This window comes from Pipra filicauda, unplaced genomic scaffold (assembly GCF_003945595.2).
Source record: "Pipra filicauda isolate LSUMZ 115617 unplaced genomic scaffold, ASM394559v2 scaffold252_size1811890_pilon, whole genome shotgun sequence".
In the NCBI taxonomy this organism is placed as follows: Eukaryota; Metazoa; Chordata; class Aves; order Passeriformes; family Pipridae; genus Pipra; species Pipra filicauda.
In genome coordinates this window covers 1,432,057-1,452,848 of record NW_024104368.1, presented here as the reverse complement: position 1 = coordinate 1,452,848, position 20,792 = coordinate 1,432,057, and the positions used below count along the sequence as shown (strand labels likewise).

Below are 20,792 nucleotides of genomic sequence, written 5' to 3'. Positions count from 1 at the left end.
TCAGTAAAAATAATCGTGCTTGTTGGAAAGGGTTATGTAATGAGAAATCTGATCAGATTTGATCAGTGTACAGCTATATTTAGGTGACATAGTGATGTCAGACCACCAGTACTGCTGAGCAAATGTGTCATGTGGCCCATAATTTACTTTTTCCTCCTAAAATTTATAGGTGAAGGTTCACCAAACAGGAGCAAAGAGCTTTCATTTTACTGTGAGTGCTTGTCTGCTATTTTGCTTGATGTAACAAGTTCCAGGTGAACAGGCAAAATGACTTTCACTCCCATGTTTTTCTTAGATGGAACCACGTTTTAACACATCATCACAAGAAAGTGCTGACCATCTATCACATCCAAGAGGAATGGAAATAAAAATCTAAAGCAGCCTATGGCCCAGTTTCTTAGCACTGGGCATCCCAATACTCCTTAACACAAAGGTGATCAAAGAGGCAAAACCACAGTGGTTTTTATTCACTTCAGTGTTCCTGCACGGGGGGACTGCAATAACAGCTGAAATCAATATTGCTATTCCACTGTACAAACAGAACCTTGCTGGGATGAATTTCTGTCCTTGGAAACAAAGTGAATGTGGATTTACTCACCTAGTCTGTAGCCCTCTTAATTTTACTCATGCGAGTAACTGTTCTTGGCAGGGGTGTAATAGAGTCTACACTTGTGGCCTGTACAAATTATTGCACTTTTTCTGTAGAGCTATCTGCCTTTACCTGCCCCCAATTTCCAGTGGAAACTGCCTTGTTTGTCACATGTCATCCCACATCCCTGTGGCTCACTGGGGAAATGACAGTAATTCAACTACTTGGGTATGGATGTTGAGCTTTTTTCTCCCTGTTGTTTTGTGGCACGACTGATGTTACTTGGCTTTGCTGGAAGGCAGTGGTTAAGAGGGCAGGATGAGTAAAGCTATGATTGTGTGAGATGTAAATATACCTTGGCTATTTAAGTGTTAATACCATTCCAGGAATGGTGTGAGAGTGCTTCAAAGTAGAGCAAAGGGAAAGCAGGGATGAAGGAGGAGCAGGGAAGGCAGAAGAGAGCAAGGTCAAAACACCAGTAGCTGCCCCTGGCAGTGTTTGACAGTCTCATCAAAAGCAAAGGACTGAACTGATCTTGAAAATACTATCCCTAGATAGTAGAAGATGCTGAAAGTTGCTGGAGCAACAGCAGGATGTTTGCTTCATTGTTGTCATTTCCATTTCATTTTTGCTGATGAAGAGGAGACATCTATTGTCTCTTCTATAAGTAGGAGTTACTCATATGCTGTACTGGAGCTATGGGAGTCTCTGAGCTGTCTTTCCAAAGCCTTTACTGGCACTAAATCGTCTCTGCAAATATATACATTCAAGAAGAAGAGAAAGGGATGAGGATGGATATGGTTTGTTAGAAGCACCAAGGAAAATGTCTCAAGATGCGATCCTCTGCATTACAGAGTTAAGAACGGGTAGCACTGAAGTTAACGCAAGTGAGTGGTATAATGTTGAAAGAGGAGAAAAAAACAGGGTTTTGCTTTGGTCCTGTGAAGACAGGTCCTGTAAATACATGGTGATGTATTTACAGGATGCTCCAGCTGAGTTAGGAATGACTTGTTTAAGCCCCAAGGGCCATTCCATCAAGCTCTCTGTGTACCAGGTGGGACAAATGCAGACTGCAGATTGAGGGGAGGGGGAGGGAAGAGAAATGGTAACATCCTATGGTGAAAAGGGTTGCACTGGACTGTTTTATCCCACTTCCTTTTTTCTTTTTCTCTTCCATCCCTAGTATAATTTGGAGTTAACTAAACTTGAGGGTTTAAATTTCTCTAATTTACTCTTACTTGGAGGTACATGTTGGTGTTTTAATGTACCTTACTCAGTTTCATCATAAGTCAATTAGGAGCAGGTAGAAACTAAACTGATTCTGTTGCTCTTAACCACGGTTTGTATCAGCCTAACTAAATAAGTTTAATTAAATCAAGCACTACTGCATTCCTCAGTGCCCAAAAATGGTGCCTGTGCTTGCGCATATGAATACACAGGAGGTGCACGTGTGCTGAATACGTGTGGCATCACGTGCAAGCAAGTGAATTTCTAAATCACAACCTGCATATCTGTCTGGGCATTTATAGGTTGTCAATTAGTGCGATATCGTGTCTAATGGGAAGACGAAAATCCCCCTATAAATTCAGCTCACTGAAAAAGCTTTGGCGGCTTTGCTGACAGACTAGTAAACAATTTCTATGCAGAGTGCGATTTTCTAGTTTAGGAATGGAGCCACTTAGATTAGAACTCAGTGTTTTAGTGAGAAATGTCTAAAACGTTTACATAACCTATTTACATATGAATACAAACATTACAGGCTTTATATTAACAGCCCTTGTTGTTGCTCATTACTATGCATAGAAAAAGACATCAGCATTTCTAGTAGCATCTACAAAATTATAAATATGTGATAGAGTAATTACTGATTTGGAAATCCAAATTATATTAAAATGATTGTAGCATCTGTGTCTCCAAAAACCTCTCCATTTGTCAATTCTAATCTTTTATTGCTTAGGCAATAAACATGAGTCTGATGTCTATTTACACAGTTTTGTATGAATCCCACCCGCCCTCTTGAAATTTAAAAAGAAAGTAGAGGAAGGAATGGTTTGATATCAAGGTATCTGAAGTCTGTCCACAGCTGTTTCTCTCACTTTTTCTTTACCCCACAGCTTCCAAAAATATGAGAATTGATGGTAGATCTTGCAGATTTGTCTGAAGCAACCAGGAAACTGGCAGGAAGATCATGCTAGAGCTGAGATTTTGCCCTCATAGTAAAACTGCCGAGAAAGTTCCTTCCAAGAAACAAAGGGATCAGTTCTGACTCAAGCCTTACTGTGGTGACTGTGATGCGAACTAGAAACAAAGGAGATGTTCTGATACCCTTCATTTTAACAGTGATTTACTTCCAGAAGAGGCCCTGTAGATCTCGGCAGGTTTGGGTAGCAGATTTCCCATGCAAGAAAACAGTTATAAAAGTGGTATTATTTTTTTCATCTGTGACTCTCAAAAGACCTTTCAGGGAGGTCAGTGTAATGCTTCCAGTTTTGCAGAAGAGCAGAGATGTGTCTCACAAGGTCGCTGTGCCTCACAGGAGAAATCACAGTGGAGGCTCCTTCACCACTCCCTGTCTGGGCTTCTGGCCACTGGAAGACACTACCCAAGGGAATTTATTCATGGCTCACTCAACTGTGGTTATTTGTAGTAGCGTCTGCTTCCAGGTTTTTTGGTCCTAGACTGAAATTCTGATGGGGGGAGTCAATGGGAGATGATTTGCCTGGAAATAATATGCTCCCTAGGCAGAGCAGTTGCTGATGTTGTGGATTCTCTGATAAGCTGCGTGGGGATTGACAGTGTCACGCTGACCTTTAAGAAGGACTTTGGGAACTGGTACATGTTTTTCCCCTTGCCTGATGATGGGGAGTGAATGTTTCATCTGAAGTGGTATGTCTTCCCTGGCACGCACGTCCCAGTTTTAGCTGAGCCATCCATGATTCCCCCTGTGGCTTTAATTATGGTGCTACCTCTAGTTTTCATCTCTCTTTATACCTTCTGCTTATACCACACAGAGAGACTTAAAGGCCTGTATATGCATAGTAACAGTTCCACGAGACGAAATGCTGCTGTGTAAATAAAGCATTCATCACACCTGCAAGGGAGGTTTGAATAAAATCCCACATAGTTTTACTGCATGAGCAATGGAAGATCAGAAATGACAAATGGGTTGACAAATGGTGTGCAGTGCATAAATAGCATTATTTATTTGCTCAGTCGTGTCAGAGTAAGTGAGATGAGGCATGCTGGTCTTTTTAAGGAAGTTGTCGGAGTATTTGTAAAGGCAGAGGCTGCAGGATCAAGCCCCTGGCACTAGCAGGTGGGTAGCCTTTAGCTGGAAAACTGAAGTGTCTTTTTCTCAGGCTGCGTGGTTGCAGGGAGTGACACATGGGACACGAGGCTGGTTGGGACAGAAGAAATTTCCTAGTTGATCAATATTTTAGGGTTTGTCTGTCAGTCTGTTTGCACTAAACTTTCTCAGCCTTGTCCATATGTCTGTACTAGCTAATATAGTACAATGAGGGTTATGGGCTATTTATAGACAACACTTCAAAAAGCCTGGAGTAAGATAAAGGCTGTGAAAAGCACAGATGAGGAAAACCCACATCTTCTCAACATTTGGAAAATAGCTTACTTTTGATAGATGCACTGAGAAAAACAAGGAAGCATTTGGATGCCACCTGTGTCTTAACAAGCCAGTCTTTTTTACACCAACAAAGAAAATAAAGTGCTGTCACTCACCTATTATTTTATTGCGTTCAGGGTTATTAGCAGTGAGTTTATGGAGAGTTTTGTTAACCCCGAAGGTGAGTTGTCTTCAGCCCTGCTTACTCTCTAGCACCTGAGATACTCTTCACCACTGTTCCTTTTTACAGCCAGGCTACAATATGGACTGCCAAAGTACTGCAGGATTTTGTCACCACAATTTTAATAGAATTACATGGGACTGAGTGTATCATTTTTTCCATTGCTGCTATTGCCTATACATTAATTGGTCAAATGCTCACCAAGCCAGGTAGCAAGAGTGCTTACCTGATACTTTATTCTAGTTGTCCAAAATACACTAGAAAGCTAGGATGCCATTTCCAGCCCCTACCAAAATGTTTCCTGTCAGTTATTCAGAAGAAGTGGTCCCCTTGCAAAGCGAGGAGGTTGGAGTTCATCATGGGATGGTCTGCTAGAGGATGGGGAACTAAGTCTTTATAGCAATAGGTGGAATTAAATCCAATTCGTTCAGATCAAGAGAACAAAATCTGTGTTGCTGAGCTGCTGCGGAGAGAAGGAACGAAATAGCTGCAAGGAACAAGGCATCATCAGACCAGTATGCGTGGCACTAATGGTCCTAATGGTGTGCAGAATTCAGAGCTTCTTGTGATTTTGAAGTCTGGGAGGTGTCATGTCATTATTAACAGCTACTTTCTGAGAGTTTCTGAGCTGATGCAAGGGCTCCTGTGTCACGTGGCTGGGGGAATTGCTTCCTGGCTGGTGTGTGGCTATCACCTCTCTACCCATGTCTTTGTCTTCTTGAGAGAATAGAGAGATTTCAGAATATAAATGTTAACAGGGTACATGTGGAATTGGATGTGACAAAACATCCATTAGCAACTTCAGGATCACAAGCATCCAGCACGAAGTTCAGTAGGACCAAAGGCCAGTTGACAAGTTACCCTTGGCTGGGGAACACAGTGGGAGTCAGTGTGTTCAGAAGTCATTTTCTGGTCATGGTGCCAGTGCTGGAGAGCTGCCTGGGCCACGGCCTCTGCTCAGCCAGGGACACTTTTGGGGTTTTCTCCCTCAAGAGGGAGAAATTTTCCCATGACCTCACCAAAGTTTGTCTTAGCATCTGTGGTCAGTTCAGTGAAAGTCCAGAGAGTCTGGGCAGCTGCTCAGTGTTTTTGTCTGGCTAGATCTTGTAGTAAGTCAGAGAAGATGAGCTCTTTGTGGGAGGGCAGGAGGAGGGCATGATGAGCATTTCAAGGAGGAAGGTGGTGAGGATGTAGCTTGTGGCTGATAGTCCTGTGGGGAAGTTGGGCACAGTTACAGTGCATCAGTGTAGCTGAATGCAGGCCACATGTATGGCATGACCCTTTTTATCATTATGTAAGAGTCTTAATATCTTAAGATCTTAATATTCAAGGCAGGCTTTGAGTGGATGGTTTGGGGAGTCCCTTTGGTGACATGAACTAGTGAAGTTCTGTGTATTTTCTTAATACAGGAGTATCCTTGACTGTACGCTCCCACTACCCAGCTCAGCCCCTGTTAATGGTCAGTGGTGCCTCTAAATGACTGTTCATCCACTGAATTCACTAGGATGTAGATTGTGCTGGTGGAGAAGAGCAACTATAAGACCAGCAGTATGTTGGTTTTTTTCCAGGAACAGGTTGCTTTTTCTGCTTCTTGTGGTGAAGCAAACAGTTGATGCCTTCCTTCTGGCAGCACTGAAGTACTCATGAACTAGCCCATGATGTGGTTGGGAGTAGACCACATTGCACAGGTACAGTAGGTCTCATAAGATAACTGGGCAGGTATCAGAGGCTGTGGTCTTCTCCACCTTGATGGTAGCTAGCAGAGCAAGGTAGTGCATCTTAGGGAACATTAATGCATGGAAATATCCTGCATCTTTTTATCCCTCAAATGCAGTGAGGAGGAATGTGATAGTGGGAGCTATGCTCTCTTGGGAAACCCCACTGCCAAATTTGAAAGCTTCACATAGCAGTAACAGTGCAGCTCCCTGTCATAAAATGGAGAATTTTATTTGCTTTTATTAAGTAACAGAAGCTTAATTAAGTTTCTCCTGAATGTAATAAAACAGTACAGCTGAATGTAGGTCAGTCCCAAGTAATTGTTTCACTGCTTTAGCAGCTGTTTAATGCTTAAGTGTTAAATACGAATGCTGAATTTTTTTTTTTTTGAATTTTTTTTTTGCCTTTTTGAGAAGGGGCTAAGTGGTCTCTTTCTCAGGGGACTGTTAGGTTAGCCTTGGCCCTTTGAACCTAATTAATCAATGATGAGGCTCTTCCAGGGCTGGCTGTGGAATGCTCTTTAATTGCTCACTTGTGCAGTCATTTGTTTTGTTTAACCTGCAAAGGATTAAACTCTGTTATAAAGGTCCTTGCTTCTGTTGTAGAACAACTCCAGCCATGCAACAGCAGGCTTGATTCCTTACCCCCCTGGGGACATGGCAGGGAGAATGGGAAGGACAGCTCTCCCTGCTCCCCCTCTCCACAGTGGTGTTTTTGCGGGTCCCCCCATAGCTGCCTGTGAGCTTCCCAGGGTGTGCTCTTGGCAAAGGGAATATCATTAGCTGTTAATATAGCCCAAGAATTCTCCAGATATCTCCCTTGCTTTCTTTCATTAAATGTGAAACTTTAGAGACAGAAACTTTAATGATTTTCTGTGCGTGTGCATGTGTGTAATACTGTATGCTCTGCTGGGACCCCTCTGGCATCCCATGTCTCCGAACAGCTGTCAGGCAGCTCAGATTCTTTTCCAAACTGCCAATCTCCAAAAATATTTCCTTCTCTTCTCGAGTATGGAATTTCGCCCCTGAGTCAGAGAGTCTGTGCAAAGCATTGGCAGGTTTTGGTGACCAAGCTAAGGCTGCAAAAGCATTAGGGCCAGAAATAAGATCTTTTATACCAGTTGGGGTGGTGACCAGGACTATGAATTTCCAGGCTACAGTGGGACTCTGCTTTCCCTTTGAGCCCTAGTGAATTGTTTTGAGACGTTGTGTTTCTTGTAATGCTTGCCATTAACATTCAAAAGAAAGCTAGATCATTTTAAGATGTTTCAAAAAGAGATGTTAAAATTTATCTTCCTTTTTATTAGTTCCACTGCAGCAAGGCACCCAGTGGCTTTAGAAATGTAAGTAATGAAAAGCAGAGAACAAATGTTAACTATAGAAATGATTTATGGAGACATCTGATGAATTTATCCTGCATCTTTACCCTTTCATCCATCTCCCTGGACTTCAACTAGTATGTCTGAGCAGCATCAGTCACATATTTTAAAGCTGACTTGCCAGAGACATGCTCCATGCTCTGGAATGTGGATTTCCCAGTTTTTGCCCCACCTAAGGCTCCCATGCAATTCTGTGCAGGCCTTTTTTCTTTTCTTTCCCCCCTCAGAACTATCTGGGTTGAATTACCAAAGTGGTTAGGCACTCCGTGACACAGCCTGCTGCCTGAAAAATGCTTAATAGTCGTCAGCTTCAACTGCTCTCCATGAGAATCGAGGAGTCCCAGGCCATGCTTGAACAGCTGGGCCTTTTTGTGGCTCCTCTAAGAAGAATCAAGCTCTTTGGAAAAATTCAGCCCTGGTAGGAGGCAGAGACTTTCTGGAAAACTTGGCCTTTGAGTTTAGCTTTTTCAAAGGAAACTGTCTTACGTACAGAGAGTTTAATTCTCTGAGTACAGCATCAAGCAGGCTCTGTAGCATGAAACAGACGATCCTCTACTAATGAATTATTTTCCACATCTTCACAAAGAAGACTTGAGATTTTGCAGAAGCCCTGTTGCTCTGTTCATACCAGTTGTTGTCCCAAAGATGTTCACAGGCCCTTTTCCTATCAGACTTTTTCTGAGAGTAGCCTTTTTAGCCAAATCTGCGTGGTTTTTAACTGTATATTTTAAAGGGAGATAAGGTATATAATTAGCAAGTAGTGTCCTTTTCAGGGTGCTGACCAGATAGGGCAAGTCAGGAGAAGAACTGGTGGGCATATGTAGCTGATAACAGATAGGTAGGTAAATAGATATGGTGAAAACTGCCCCAGGAAGGACAAGTGAGGAGGGGATGGGGGAGTGGGGGGTAGAAGTGTGTGATCACTGACTTTCTCCAGTTTAGTGCTGAGCACAGTGTGAGAAACCCTCTCTGGAGCTACTGGACAGATGTCCTCAAAAATGCTTCCCCTCTCATGTTGCAGCATGCAGCGACATGGTGCTATCTTTAGACATTTTGAAGAACTTCACAATGGTGATTTCAAGTGATAAATTTAACATTAAGCACATTTTTTCCCTTACTGTTTACTTCTGAATATGCTTTGGTTGGGCAGTGCTGAGCTGGGAAGGTGATGCTTTGTGATGCTTTGCTTTCTCTGGAGCTTAGAATCAAAGTGCAGACTGCCTTTATTCAAGCTTTGGGCTGAAGATCAAAGAGGCAGCATTGGTTATGTTGGAATAATTTTTTTTTTTTTTAAATGACTTTTTAATATCAAAAACATATTTAGTTCATTTCAGAATTACTCTTTGAGAAACTTTTGTTTGTTTCTGATTATTATTTGTATTGCTTTAATGCCTGAGACACAGATTGGGGCCAAGTCTCCTTTGCATGAGGTGCTGTACAAAATCAAACACCATCAACAGATACTGTATTAATAGCATATGATCATGACAGGCTGTTTTTTTACTCACTAATATTATCTTTTTGTCTGAACTGCTTTAGCCTTGATGCTAAAGGCATAACCTGTCACACGTTTCTGATCCTGCATTTCTCTTGGTCAGGAAGCTTACTGCCCTCCTCCTCCCCGCCTCTCCCCCCAAGAGGCTGAGGGATGAGTGCCATCTTAACTAAAATCTATGGACTTTTACTTCAAAATCACCTCAATATCATACCATTGGCAAGAGTGATGAAGAGAGAGGTTGCTCTGGGTTATAGAAATGGTACTGCCTGGATGCCTTTGGTTCACTCTTGAGTTCATCAGGGAGTTGCCCAGCCTTGACCTCCTGTGCTGTTTGGACGTATCCATTTTTGTTTCATTCAGTTATTATGTCAAATTTGAGATGGAGTGCAGTACAAATTATTTCGACCCCAAACCTTTCTTTAACCCTATTTGCAGAGGTGAAAGGCTAATATGCTAAACCTACCAGCCTATGCATACAGATTACTTTAGCCCGTTTAGAGACAATATTCTCTAATTTCAGTTTTATCTTCTGTAGGAATCGTTGATAGGCTGAGATGGGGGTATTGGGGGGTGATAGTAAATGACAGCAGCATTGCAGGTGTTATTATGGGCTGCATATTTCCTTGTACTTGGAGAAAACATGTCAATTAGTAAAGGGGAATGCATTGGAAGTAATACCAGATTTTCTTTTAAGAACGGGGTGGAATTTTTTTTTTGTTAACATATTTAAAATGTTTCTAAATGTTCACGTTCTAGTTTGCTTTCTGCTCAGCCAGTGGTGAGTAGCAGATTCTTGCCTCATTGTGCCACAGGGCTGCAGCACCTGGATGTCTGGCAGAGCATCGGCTCCTTGTGCTGCAGACTCAGTGGATAGGTAGGTAATTGTAGACTGAGGGTCTGAACACTCTTCAGAGCTTTTGTAGAGAAAATAATCCATTGCAACTTGTTCTGACTATCTCAGCTCTGGGTAGCTGTGCTAAAGAAGAAAAAAATGGGCTTTAACTCACATTGACTTGTGTTAAAATGGCAATGAAGACAAAGTAATGTAGAGCGCCAGCTGAAATTCAGCCCAGACCTCCTCTAACCTTTAATTTGACCTCCTAGCCCAAATTAAAAGCCAGAATGTTTTCTGTTCACAGTTATTTTAACTAGTGTTAAGTCTGGCTAAACTGATGAGCCTTTTATTGGTTGGTGTGCTTTAGGTGTTTACTCTCCTTTCCAGATACCCTGTCAGTGTTTTGTAAAGTGTCTTTTTATTAGGCTGCTACAGAAGTTTATGGAGTTGGAAGAAGTAGAGTACCTGTAAAAGGGCAGATGTAGTTCTTTAAAAGATGAGCTTTACAGACTTAAGGCTTTCCTGGTTTGCTGTTTAACCCTAAGGACCATCCAATAATGTTATCCTACATTGCAAACCTGGCCTTGCTTGTGTCCTCAGCTCCTCGCAGCTGGAGCAGCACCAATGACTGCTTGAGATGTGCTCAGTGTAGATCTGTTTTCCATCCTGACCCAAACCTTTTGTCCAAACGTACCCAGTGGTTTGGGCATATTGTTTTGTTGTTCTTGCTCTAACAATGAGTATTTCTTTCACCGGGCCTGCGTTCAGGTTTCCTGTTGCTGCAGGGATGCTGTACCCAGGCACACTAGCACAGGCCACTTGGCAGGTTCTCCTGTTGCAGTACACATTCATTGCCTCTGGGGATTTCAGCTCCTGTCCTCACTGTGCTAATTGCAAAGTGATGGGGCAAAAGAAATCCAAGGAAACTATAAAATGTAAGAGACATTACATGACGAAGCACAGAGGAAAAAGCTTTCATTGCTTGGGGGGACCCTTGTTTGGAGGTGGTTGACAAGTCACATCATCCCCGCTGGCAGGTCCTGCCCTAGACCTCAGATTACTGACCTGGGGAGTCCCCTGTAGCTGAGCAGATACACTGTGTTCAGGGGTGCCCCAAATTTCCAGTAAAACTCTTAAATCTTGTGAATTTGCTGTTAAATGCCTCTTGTTAAATTTTAAGGGCTTTATCAATGAGTTGAAACAGTGGAATTACTTTTTCTTTTTTCTTTCATAAAACTGGTGTATAAATTATTTCCAGGACCCGTTTCCCATCCTGCTCCCAGGCTCTCCATAATATATCAAGGTAGTCCCTTCGGTGACCTTTATGGTTCAGATTTGGTTTGGCTGTGCAGGATTTTTCTGCTGTTTGGCTGGCTGGGGTTCTGGTGTGGTTTTGGTGGTTTATTTTGTTTGTTTGGTTGGTTTTTTTTTTTTTCAATTTTGCTTTGTTCAATATAAAATAACAGTCAGGGGAATGAAATAGCTTGGGGCTTTAGAAAGAGGACTGCTTTTCTTCCCAACAAACTTTGTAAGATTTTACAATAACCATAGCAGTTGGAGTGTATCTCGTTGGCACATCTCCACAGAGGCACTTGGTGAGGCTGCAATTAGAGTGCTCTGCCTCTCTATGTATTAGTTTGATCACGTAAGAAGCAGCCTATCTGACAATTTTAGCACCTGGATAATTAAAACCCGTCAATAAAACAACAAAATGCAGTGTGTAGTGGGACTCGTCTGTGCTAGCATTAAACACCACAGATAATTATATCGCAGCAGAGGTTGGAAAGCCAGCCTCTCAGTGCTCTGAAAGATCAATAAAAAGGCCCATTCATAATGAAAAAAATGCTAGAGAAACTGGATTTTCATCTCCCTGTCATTAGATCCTTTGCTTTTTAAGGTTTTGCAGAGGCAGAAAAAGATTCTGTTGAGGAATTCTTTTTTTCTGGAAGCTAAACAGGTGGAGGATTTAGCTTTGCTTTTATGCAGCATGTTATTGAAAGCAAATGTGGTGAACCAAAGTCTTTTCTCAGGGTTTGTGATTCTGTTCTCCCCTTTCCACCATTCACTGCCTCTCTTGTCTGCTTGTGGTTTGTTTTTTTTTTTTTTTTTTAAATTTTTCCCCCTTATTTGCAACCCATCACGTGAGCTGCCCTTTTGAGTGAAATTTCTCTTTGCTTCCTGTTTGCTTTCTTCAGGGCATTATTTTTATTTTTTTTCTTCTCTTGGCCCTTCCTAAAGGGTTGATTTGGAAATATCACATATTGACAGGGGAGAACATACTCCTGGCTGAGTTATTTGCTGTGACAGCCTCTTTCTTAAAGCACTCATCCAGAGAGGAGATTTTTGTGTTCCAGAGAAGCAAAAGGATGTCTTGCAGCGTTGCCATGAAGGATAATGAATTAAGTCTGTCTCTTACTGTAAAACCATTAGAAAAGCATAATAGACCTTGAGAAAGAGGCTTAGATATTGATGTCTTGGCTATATTAGCATGCCTAGGCACATGATGGCTGCCTTGTCTTTGCAGAAAAAAAAACAAAGTCTGTGTGAAGTAGGTGTTTTAGTTCAAGGAAGAGGGAAAGAGTATCCTTAGTTTTTGGTAGACGGAGCACACATGGGTTTTGAGAATCTCTTGTTAGAAGTTGGTGTAGGTGGGGAGTAGCACAAGCTAAGAGTAGGGCGTGTCAGCAGCAGCATGGGATGGATATGGCAGCTCAGTACGTTCCGTAGAAATCCAAATTTGTGGATATGAAATTTTCTGATCTTCAGGGTATTTAAGAGCCTGGTCTTGGGCTCTGACAGTCTGTTTACAGATTCAGTGGAGGCAGGTGGCTTCCCCATTTGTAGTAGTTTCCACTATGCCCTGTTCACAGGAGCTTCTGGCCATGGCATCACAGTAATTGCTACTTTACTTCTGAAGGGCTTGTCTCGAGGATGAGGACCAGGAGAAAGAGGGTGTGTTGGGACAAAATGGATGTTTGAACCTTTAGGCTTGCTGTGGACCTGTGTGTGGATTCTGGTAGCTCTTCTCCTGATGTCCCTCGCACGACAGGTACCTGCCTCTGTGGTTTGGGCACCTGTTTTTATTGTCTGGGACAAATGGTCCCCACCTCTACGGGGAGCTGGAGAACTTGCTGGTATTGCACCTGCTATGATTACTGCTGAAAAGCTTTTGTTCGGGATTGATCTTTTATTTTGTGCTGCCTTTGCATTTTTGTTCTGTCAAACATATTGACCCAGACATGTCTAGCCTGATGTTGTTGACATGCCTGTGCTATTAAGGTTTCTGGAAAGGCCTAAAATAAACTGCCAAACTATTATTTCTTTTTTCCTTTTTTCCTTTCTTTGTCTCTTGCTAAATGTATTAACAATGTCAGCATTGAAAAAAAAATAAAGATATCAGAGCAGGAATAAGCAGCTGTTTACGTCTTGAAATGTTTTTGCTTCTCTATCAGAAGATGACCTTGTTGCTTAAAAATCATGAAAATGTTGCCAGGGAGAAGAAATGGAAGTTTGCTGAAGGGAAATGAAGTTTTGGTGGTGTTTTTTGTTTAAGTCTGAACAGAGTTGCAAGCAGAGTTGAGCCCTGCAGCTGGTCCTGAACTCAAATGTTTCCTTCAGTCCCACTGCTATAGATGCAAAACAAATGCCATATGAAATATTATTCCTGCTTCACATTAAAACTCTTGAAAGTCATTTTCCACTGGAACTGGGAGAAGTTCTGCAAAAATAATCCATGTTTTGTGTTACAGTGTATGTGTTACACTGGATTGACACCTCTCTTCTAGATTATTTTTCCACATCTGAAAGACAAAATAGGGACCTTAACAAGTAGAAATGAATGTAGCTGGAAAGAATGAATAAAACCTCCCCCCCTTTTTTTTTAATCCTCTAGTGACTGGGATAGTTTACACTTTTCCCTCTCCAAAACATATATATGAATAACATGAACTTCTGTTTATGAGATGATGGAAGATTAAAGGCTTCCAAGTACCTTGGAATGATTTTTTAGAAGGGTTTGGAGTATTGTCTTTTCCTGAACACACAGGAATATATGTTGCCATCAGTGTTTCAGGTTGGGGTGAAAATGCAGATCTTGGGTTATGCTTCGATTTGTGGTCTCGTGATTGCTCTTGGTGAACTGTGTGGACACTCTTGATTCAAGCAAAGTGTCCACAAATCCCAGCAGCAATTATGGAGGTGGCCTGAGACAAGCAGGGTCTTTACTCGGGTGCCTACCTTGCACTTCAGGGAGCAACAAGGAGAGGAATGGTGGCAGGTGGAAATAAAGACTGCAAAATAAAACACACACATTTAAAAAAAAAAAAGGATAGCTATGAATTTCTTGTCAGATTTCATGATAGATGGCAACAAGGGAACTGAAACCGACCGCTTGAGCGGCTACTTTAATTCTTCCAGAACATTTCCCATTAAAATGCTGGATAAACTAATAAAATGAAAGCCGTTTCTATAATAGGCATAAAGTTGTCTATCTGGTCCCCTGAATTCCCAGATTCCTCCCACAGTTCTCTTGTTTGCTTGGCATCACAGCATATGGAAAGTGAGAAAATATCCCAAAAGACCAGGGATTGCTTAGGAAAGTTGCAGCATGAGGGCAATGCAGGGGAAAGAAAAGTAGTTTTCTTTGAAGGAACTGATGAATTAGTCTAGAAATAAGAGTTGCTTGTGTAAAGGCAGTCATCAGAGGTGTAGATGAGTGTAAAAAAAAAGAAAGAAGTGACTATAGTTTTCTGTAGTACAGTTATTCTAGAGCCATCAGTGCAAACTGTTCCTACCCTGTTGGAGGAGGATCCAACGTGGTGGAGAGCTGCAGTTTCTGGGGTATAGCTAAGAGACCTGGATGGTGTTTCTGTGATTGCCCAGCAGAGGAGATGGATTTATACTCAAGCTGGTGCAGTGCTGGTTCTTGCTGCAAATTGTAGCTCTAGTAGTCAGTAAAGATCTTCCTTCAAGAAGGGAGTTAAGAATTAAAAGGAAAAAAAAAATGGGGTGAGGGGTGGGGGATGAGACAGGAACGGCAGATGGGACATGACCGAAAACAAAACCAAAACTAAAAAAAAAAAAGAACAAGGGATCCTTGTTGCATTGACTTGAAAGGTCAATGCCCAGCACTGAGCCTCACAGCTTCCAGGAGTTTGGAGTGAGTATTACCAAGACCCAAGTGCCATGAAATCCCAATATTCCGTGTGTAATCCTGTGATTTTAAAAAGAAGAACTCGTGGTCTGGTTTGCTGGGAATGGAGTAAGCATGAATATAGTACAGTTTTATTAGCCTTCATTTTCAAGACTACAGATTCATCTTCTTGTACACATCTCCTTTTCTATGTCATGTCTTACATGTCACTTATTGTCACCTGGGCTTTTAATCTGTCTGGAAAGAAATATGACAAAACTGAAGGAACCAAGAAGCTCTTGTGAAAGTGCTAAAATATATGAGCAAAAGCAGAGAAACCAGAGCTTTAATGATGAGTAGTTTTTACCTCTTTGTCCCCTTAAAATTTCTGTAGCCTGATGTCTGACAGTAATAGTTGGTTGAACAGGTATTAGCTTTTTTCTTAAGGGTTTTAGTCTAAATTGTCCTCATCCCTTAAGAATGAGAAACCTGCATGGTTTCACCCTGGAGTGATAAGAGAAAACTTGAAATACCCAGTGCCAGACACAGTTTTGCTGCCCATATGAAATGAGTGTGAAAAAGAGAGCAGGTTGAGTTCTCCTGGTTTTGATTTTTTTTCTCTGTATTAGCTCTCTTTCTGTTAATTTTGTGAGGTACTGACAGAACACAGTATTTGAGATTTTATTTAGGAGTTTTTCATTTGCTTTTCTGTGTTTCTTCCCCAAGGTGCCACTGACAATTTAATCTCACCTTCTTTTCAAGTTTCTTTGCTTGCATTCTAGGGTTATGTAAGGGAGCTTCAGGATATTCTAGAGTTGGGGGGGAAAGCCTATAGCAAGCAGTACCCTGCGTTCCCTACTCTACCCTTTGTATCCTTATGGTTTTAGTCTCTCTGGTGATATTGCAGAAGGTAGCATGTATTTGGGGAGGTTAAAACTGATGTTCACAGCCTTCAACTTCCAAGCTGAGTTTTGAAACTCTGGTTATGAATCTAGAGCTTTCTAGGTTGCACATTTTCACTTCTGTTTTTTCTATCCAAGTTCTTGCATTAAAAAAAATGGATGCAAGGAAATGGTTGACTATTCAAAGCAAATACTTCCTTTAAGACAGAAAGAAAACATGTGCAGATGAACCCTAGATGTGTTTGTTTCCCTCCAACTTCCAGTCCCTCATAACTGTTCTTTCTTAGTTGTGATTTTGAAAGGTATCTTTGATCCATTACTATAATTCTATGTAACGTGGCCAGGGCTGTCTCTTCAGCCAGAAAGGCTATTGATTAGGCCACTGCAATTGCTTTTTGAAAGGCACATTGAGCCCCGTAAAGGATTTTTGTTGAAAGTGAAATTTTGGATGATGTTCAAAGTCTCTCCTGGAAGACTGCCCACTTGCACAGTCCAAACTACCTGTGATGTCCCAGCCAGGCCTTTTGTCTGTGAGTAGCATAGGCGAGGACAACAAAGTTACTTTTTTTGTTAAGAAAATTATTTTTCTGTGTGTATGATAACAGTAGTCACTTGCTGTGATAAGTGCTGTCTTTCAACTAGAAAACACGAGAATGTCCCAGCCCTCTGGATTATCTGCTATCCAGCAAAACAGTCTGATGAGCAAGCGTATCAGCTCTTATTAATCTTTCCATAAAATTAAAGAAATTATGGAGCTTAAGGCAGTCACTAATGAATCAATTTTAATTTATGGGCTCAAATAAAATCCGCATTAAGGCTGACAAACTGTAGCCTCAGGTAAACATGAAGCATTTCCACTGCAACTCTAAATGAATTCTGTGCTGGATGTCACAGCTTCTGCTAGAAGAGCAGGAGGGTCAGGGGTCCCAAATCACGTCAGAGGAGGCAAAATCTTAAAGGAAGTAAAGGTCTAGCCCTTGGGAAGTCTCTCTCTGGCACGCAAAAGCATAAAAATCAAAGACTATATTTTTCTCTTTAAATGAACAGAGAGGCAGAGGATTTTTGTCTATAGGATCACTGTTTGCTAAATGCTTCTGCCTACCCAAATTACACTAAAATTGAACATAGAGGTGCTTTACCACAAAAGCAGAGGCAAATGTGGGTTTCTACACATGCACAAATCAGTCACCCATGGACATGTATATGTGCCTCAGTAAAAGCATCTTGCAGGATCCAACCTCTATATTTGTACTCTTAACCTGAAAGATGCTCACTGCAGCAGCCAAGGTCACCTCCTTCTGTGTGTCTTCTTCATGGAGATCAGTGCTTGCTTTTTGGAAAAAGTACGTCATCTCAGGAGATGCAGGCATGCTGGGCAGAATGATTGAATAAAACTTAGCCATTTGTAGCTAATGCAAGTATGTTGTCTTGTGAATGGTCAGACTGGGAGGTTTCCTTAGCAGCCTGTGTACGGAAAACATTATTTTGGATTTTAGACAGCTTTTATTTGGTGATTTTTTTTCCCCAGTCAAGTGTTGCTGTTTCTAGTCTTTGCTTTGCATTAAACAGTATTATACAAGATAACTGTTTTTGTAGGAACGCTTTATAAACATGCTGTAAAACATATTGTTATGTCTGCTGTAAAATATACAATGATTATTTTTTGCCACCGCTGTTGTTGGTTTAGTCTTTGCGTTTTGTTTGGTGCAGACGCTGGTATTTAAGGTTAATTGAGGTCACTGTAGTGGAATTTGGGATTCAAAAATTAGAGGATTATGTACCTGTAGACATATTTTTGACTTATCCTCTCAGTTTGGTTTTAAAGAAATAGCTCCTAGTGCTGTAAGAACTTCTTGGAGGGGAAGGGTTGTACCACCATGCCTCTTCTCTTTTGGCAATAAGCTGATGAAGACATTGGTATTTGCCAGCAGCCTTTCCATGCTCACTGATAAGCTTCCCCAGCTGATGCTGAAGTCCTGGCTTCTGCATCTTCACCGTTGTTAACACTGGAGGGACCACTCAGCTTCTTGATCTGTCCCTCTGTCCGGTCTGTTTTCTGACTCTCATTTTTGTTGCTTTTCAGGTGCAGTAATCGGACCCAGTGTGCAGTTGTTGCTGGCCCTGATGTGTTTCCAGACCCATGCCCTGGGACATACAAGTACCTGGAAGTGCAGTACGAATGTGTACCTTACAGTATGTATCTTGATATATTTGCATTTGTTTCTTTAATAGAGATTTATTATGGAGACTGGGCCAGCCTTGAGCTTGTCTCTTGTTGCCCAAGGGCGAGTAAACCAAACCACGTGCATCAAGTAAGACTGAGCTGATAAGATACGAAAAATTGTTCTCTGTGCAAGGTTTGTGCTTAGATTAAAAATATTCTAATAATGCCCCATATTTTCTGTGCTGTGCAGTTTAACAGTAACATATCATCTTTTGGAAAACACTTGGGAAACCCCATTAGAGAAAGCAGACCAGAGGACTACTGCTAGCTTCCAGCTGCTCTTCACAGAGGTTTATGATTGTGATCATACAGCAGCGCGCTTCAGCTTACCTATGTCCGTGTAATTGGTGACATTTGATAAGTGCCTTACATACGGTATTGTATCACCAGGGAGGTAGAAAGCTAACGTTTTGGGAAATTTGATGTTTGATGGTAGAATATACTCATTTATAAGCTTCCATGGTTATGAAGGCAAATTACAGGCAATCCGTTTTTGAGGCAGTCATCTGAGATTACAGCAGTGTGTGCCAAACGGGAAATTCAGAGATACAAAAAGTTAAGTGAACGTCAGAATTTGCTTTCTGTAGAAACCGAATTTGTTAGATGCAGTTACAGTCCTACTGTCAAAAAGGTCTTACCTCAGAAAAGAAATAACGACAATACTAGGAGTGCACTTTTTGTTAGCAGTTGTAAAGAGCTGAGCAGTGAATAACAACACCATTTCTAGGTTTTCTGTTTGAGCGGGCCAGAGCTTATAGCACACCTCTCAAAATAAAAAGGCAGGTATGGAAATGGATGCTTTTGACCCACAGTGTTGTACTGAGAAAGCAGCAGGAAATTTCAGTTTGCTGAAACCCAGGATTTGGCTCGAGGAGTAAGACCATCTTCTTTGCTGCCTCGAGCATGGGCTGCAGGAAAGCAAACGTGTCTGAGCAGTGACAGGCACACTGTCCAGAGGGAAAACAGGATCTCACAGCCCTTCGGGTGGTCCCCATCACTCGTGCAGGAGGGGACCACCTACCTACTTCTACCATCTGGGAAGGCTGCATAGTGTTTGACTTCTGAGAAACTGCAAGGCGAGGGATGCAGCTTAGGCCACCTCTCTGAGCAAAGGGGACCTCTTGGCTGAGGGACTTGGATTCTCTGCTGACGGGAGGCTCAGCATATCTACATTTGTTTTTTTCTAAACAAAAATGTGAGGCTTCTAATTTCAATGTTGGAATACTTTTTATGGAGTGAGCTATTAAACCATGAAAAGAGTGACATCAGGGGCTTATGGTCTGCCCTAGTGAGCAGAATATTCTCCAAATTACAGTTTGGAGTTATTCCACTCTAAATGAGGTTTTTCATTTTAGAATTGACACTGTTCATGGAGAGGGTGAGGGGAGATTGCTTTCAGTTTATCATAGCATGTTGTATTTCCTTGTGATTTGTGATTTGCATGAGATATGCCATTCCTTCTGGAGACTAGGCTGGTAAAGCAATAGTCGTTACCTCGTACCCCTCTGTAGCCTTTGTTGCATATAAAACAGAGGAATTTTGAAATGCCTTGCGAGAAAGGTAATATGTCAGTATTATGCCCCAAGGCGTTAATCGACCCTGTGTACAAGATGTAAAATAACTCAGTACTGAGGTTGCTCAGTACCAAATGTACAATAGGGATTGTGTATTTTTTAATGATCTGAATGTGGGTAGGAAAACATCAACAACTGCCACAGTGCCTTTGCAATTAAATTAATAGCTTTGATGACTGTATCCTCCATTTCTTTATGAATCAAATATAATGCCTCTGCAGGTAGAGTTATGGAGGGGGAAGACAAGGGGTGAGCACATGGTGAAATAGGATCCAATCTCCTGAGCTTGTTGTTCTGCATTACCTAGGACATTTTGGATCAATTTTCGTGTGTTGTTATTCAGTGTAGCACCAGAGAAGTTGGCTGCATTGAGGCAAACTGTCCCCGTTTGTCTGCAGATACAGAGTCAAAAACCTAGGGCTCTTCTCCTACCTGAAGTGGTGGATTTGTTACTGCCTCCATTTCTTCTCTCAGAATGATCAGTTTAATTTTGTAGATGTTCCCTGCCTCAGCCCCACGAGTGCCCCACAAATGAAAGCTGTCCATGTGATGGGGAAGGTATCAACTCTGGGCAAGTAGATCAGAAAAGGTATGGTTGGACCAAAGCTACGCCTGGTGGATGAAATCTATTTCTCCCTTGATGCCCTGAGTGATGCCTCTACTGTTTGAAGAGGTCAGTTCTTATCACTGAACCCAGGTACTTCAGCTCCTCTAGCCATATTTGGGCTGTTGTCCAAGTCCTTTCAGGTCCAACTTCCTTAGCTTCACTCCCCACACCCATGCACCTTGTGCGATGTTTTGCTTGGAGGAAGGGAGTGGGCTCTATGGGTTCTCTAGCGCTGGGGAAAACTTTTCCTCAGCCACTGACATTTCCTCGGTGGCTCAGTGCACCGAGCCCTTGGTGAATGGTGGTGTCTGCCATATGGCCATCTCCTAAAAGAACACATCAGTTGCATAATAAAGGAACTAATAATTTAATCAGGCACTTGTGTGCAATTCCAGCCTACCTCTGTCTGGCTGGATGGGTTACTCCTTACAGTTTCAAATTATTCTTTGTGGACAGAGAGAGGGTTTACCCAAGTGCTGGCTCAGCAGCAGAAGGGACTATGTGTGCATCTCAAGAGAACAGAGTTTAGGAATCA

The 20,792-nt window shown here is 41.9% G+C and overlaps 1 protein-coding gene across 24 annotated transcripts in view; it reads left to right on the top strand.

Moving 5' to 3' along the window:
- ADGRL3 (adhesion G protein-coupled receptor L3) overlaps positions 1-20,792 on the top strand; it is a 512,372-nt gene that overhangs the window by 275,616 nt on the left and 215,964 nt on the right. For all 24 annotated transcript variants that reach the window (XM_039382062.1, XM_039382059.1, XM_027725031.2 and 21 more), the window contains one exon: positions 17,936-18,045. In XM_039382062.1, the coding sequence (XP_039237996.1) occupies positions 17,936-18,045 (110 nt within the window). The remainder of the gene's footprint in view (positions 1-17,935; positions 18,046-20,792) is intronic.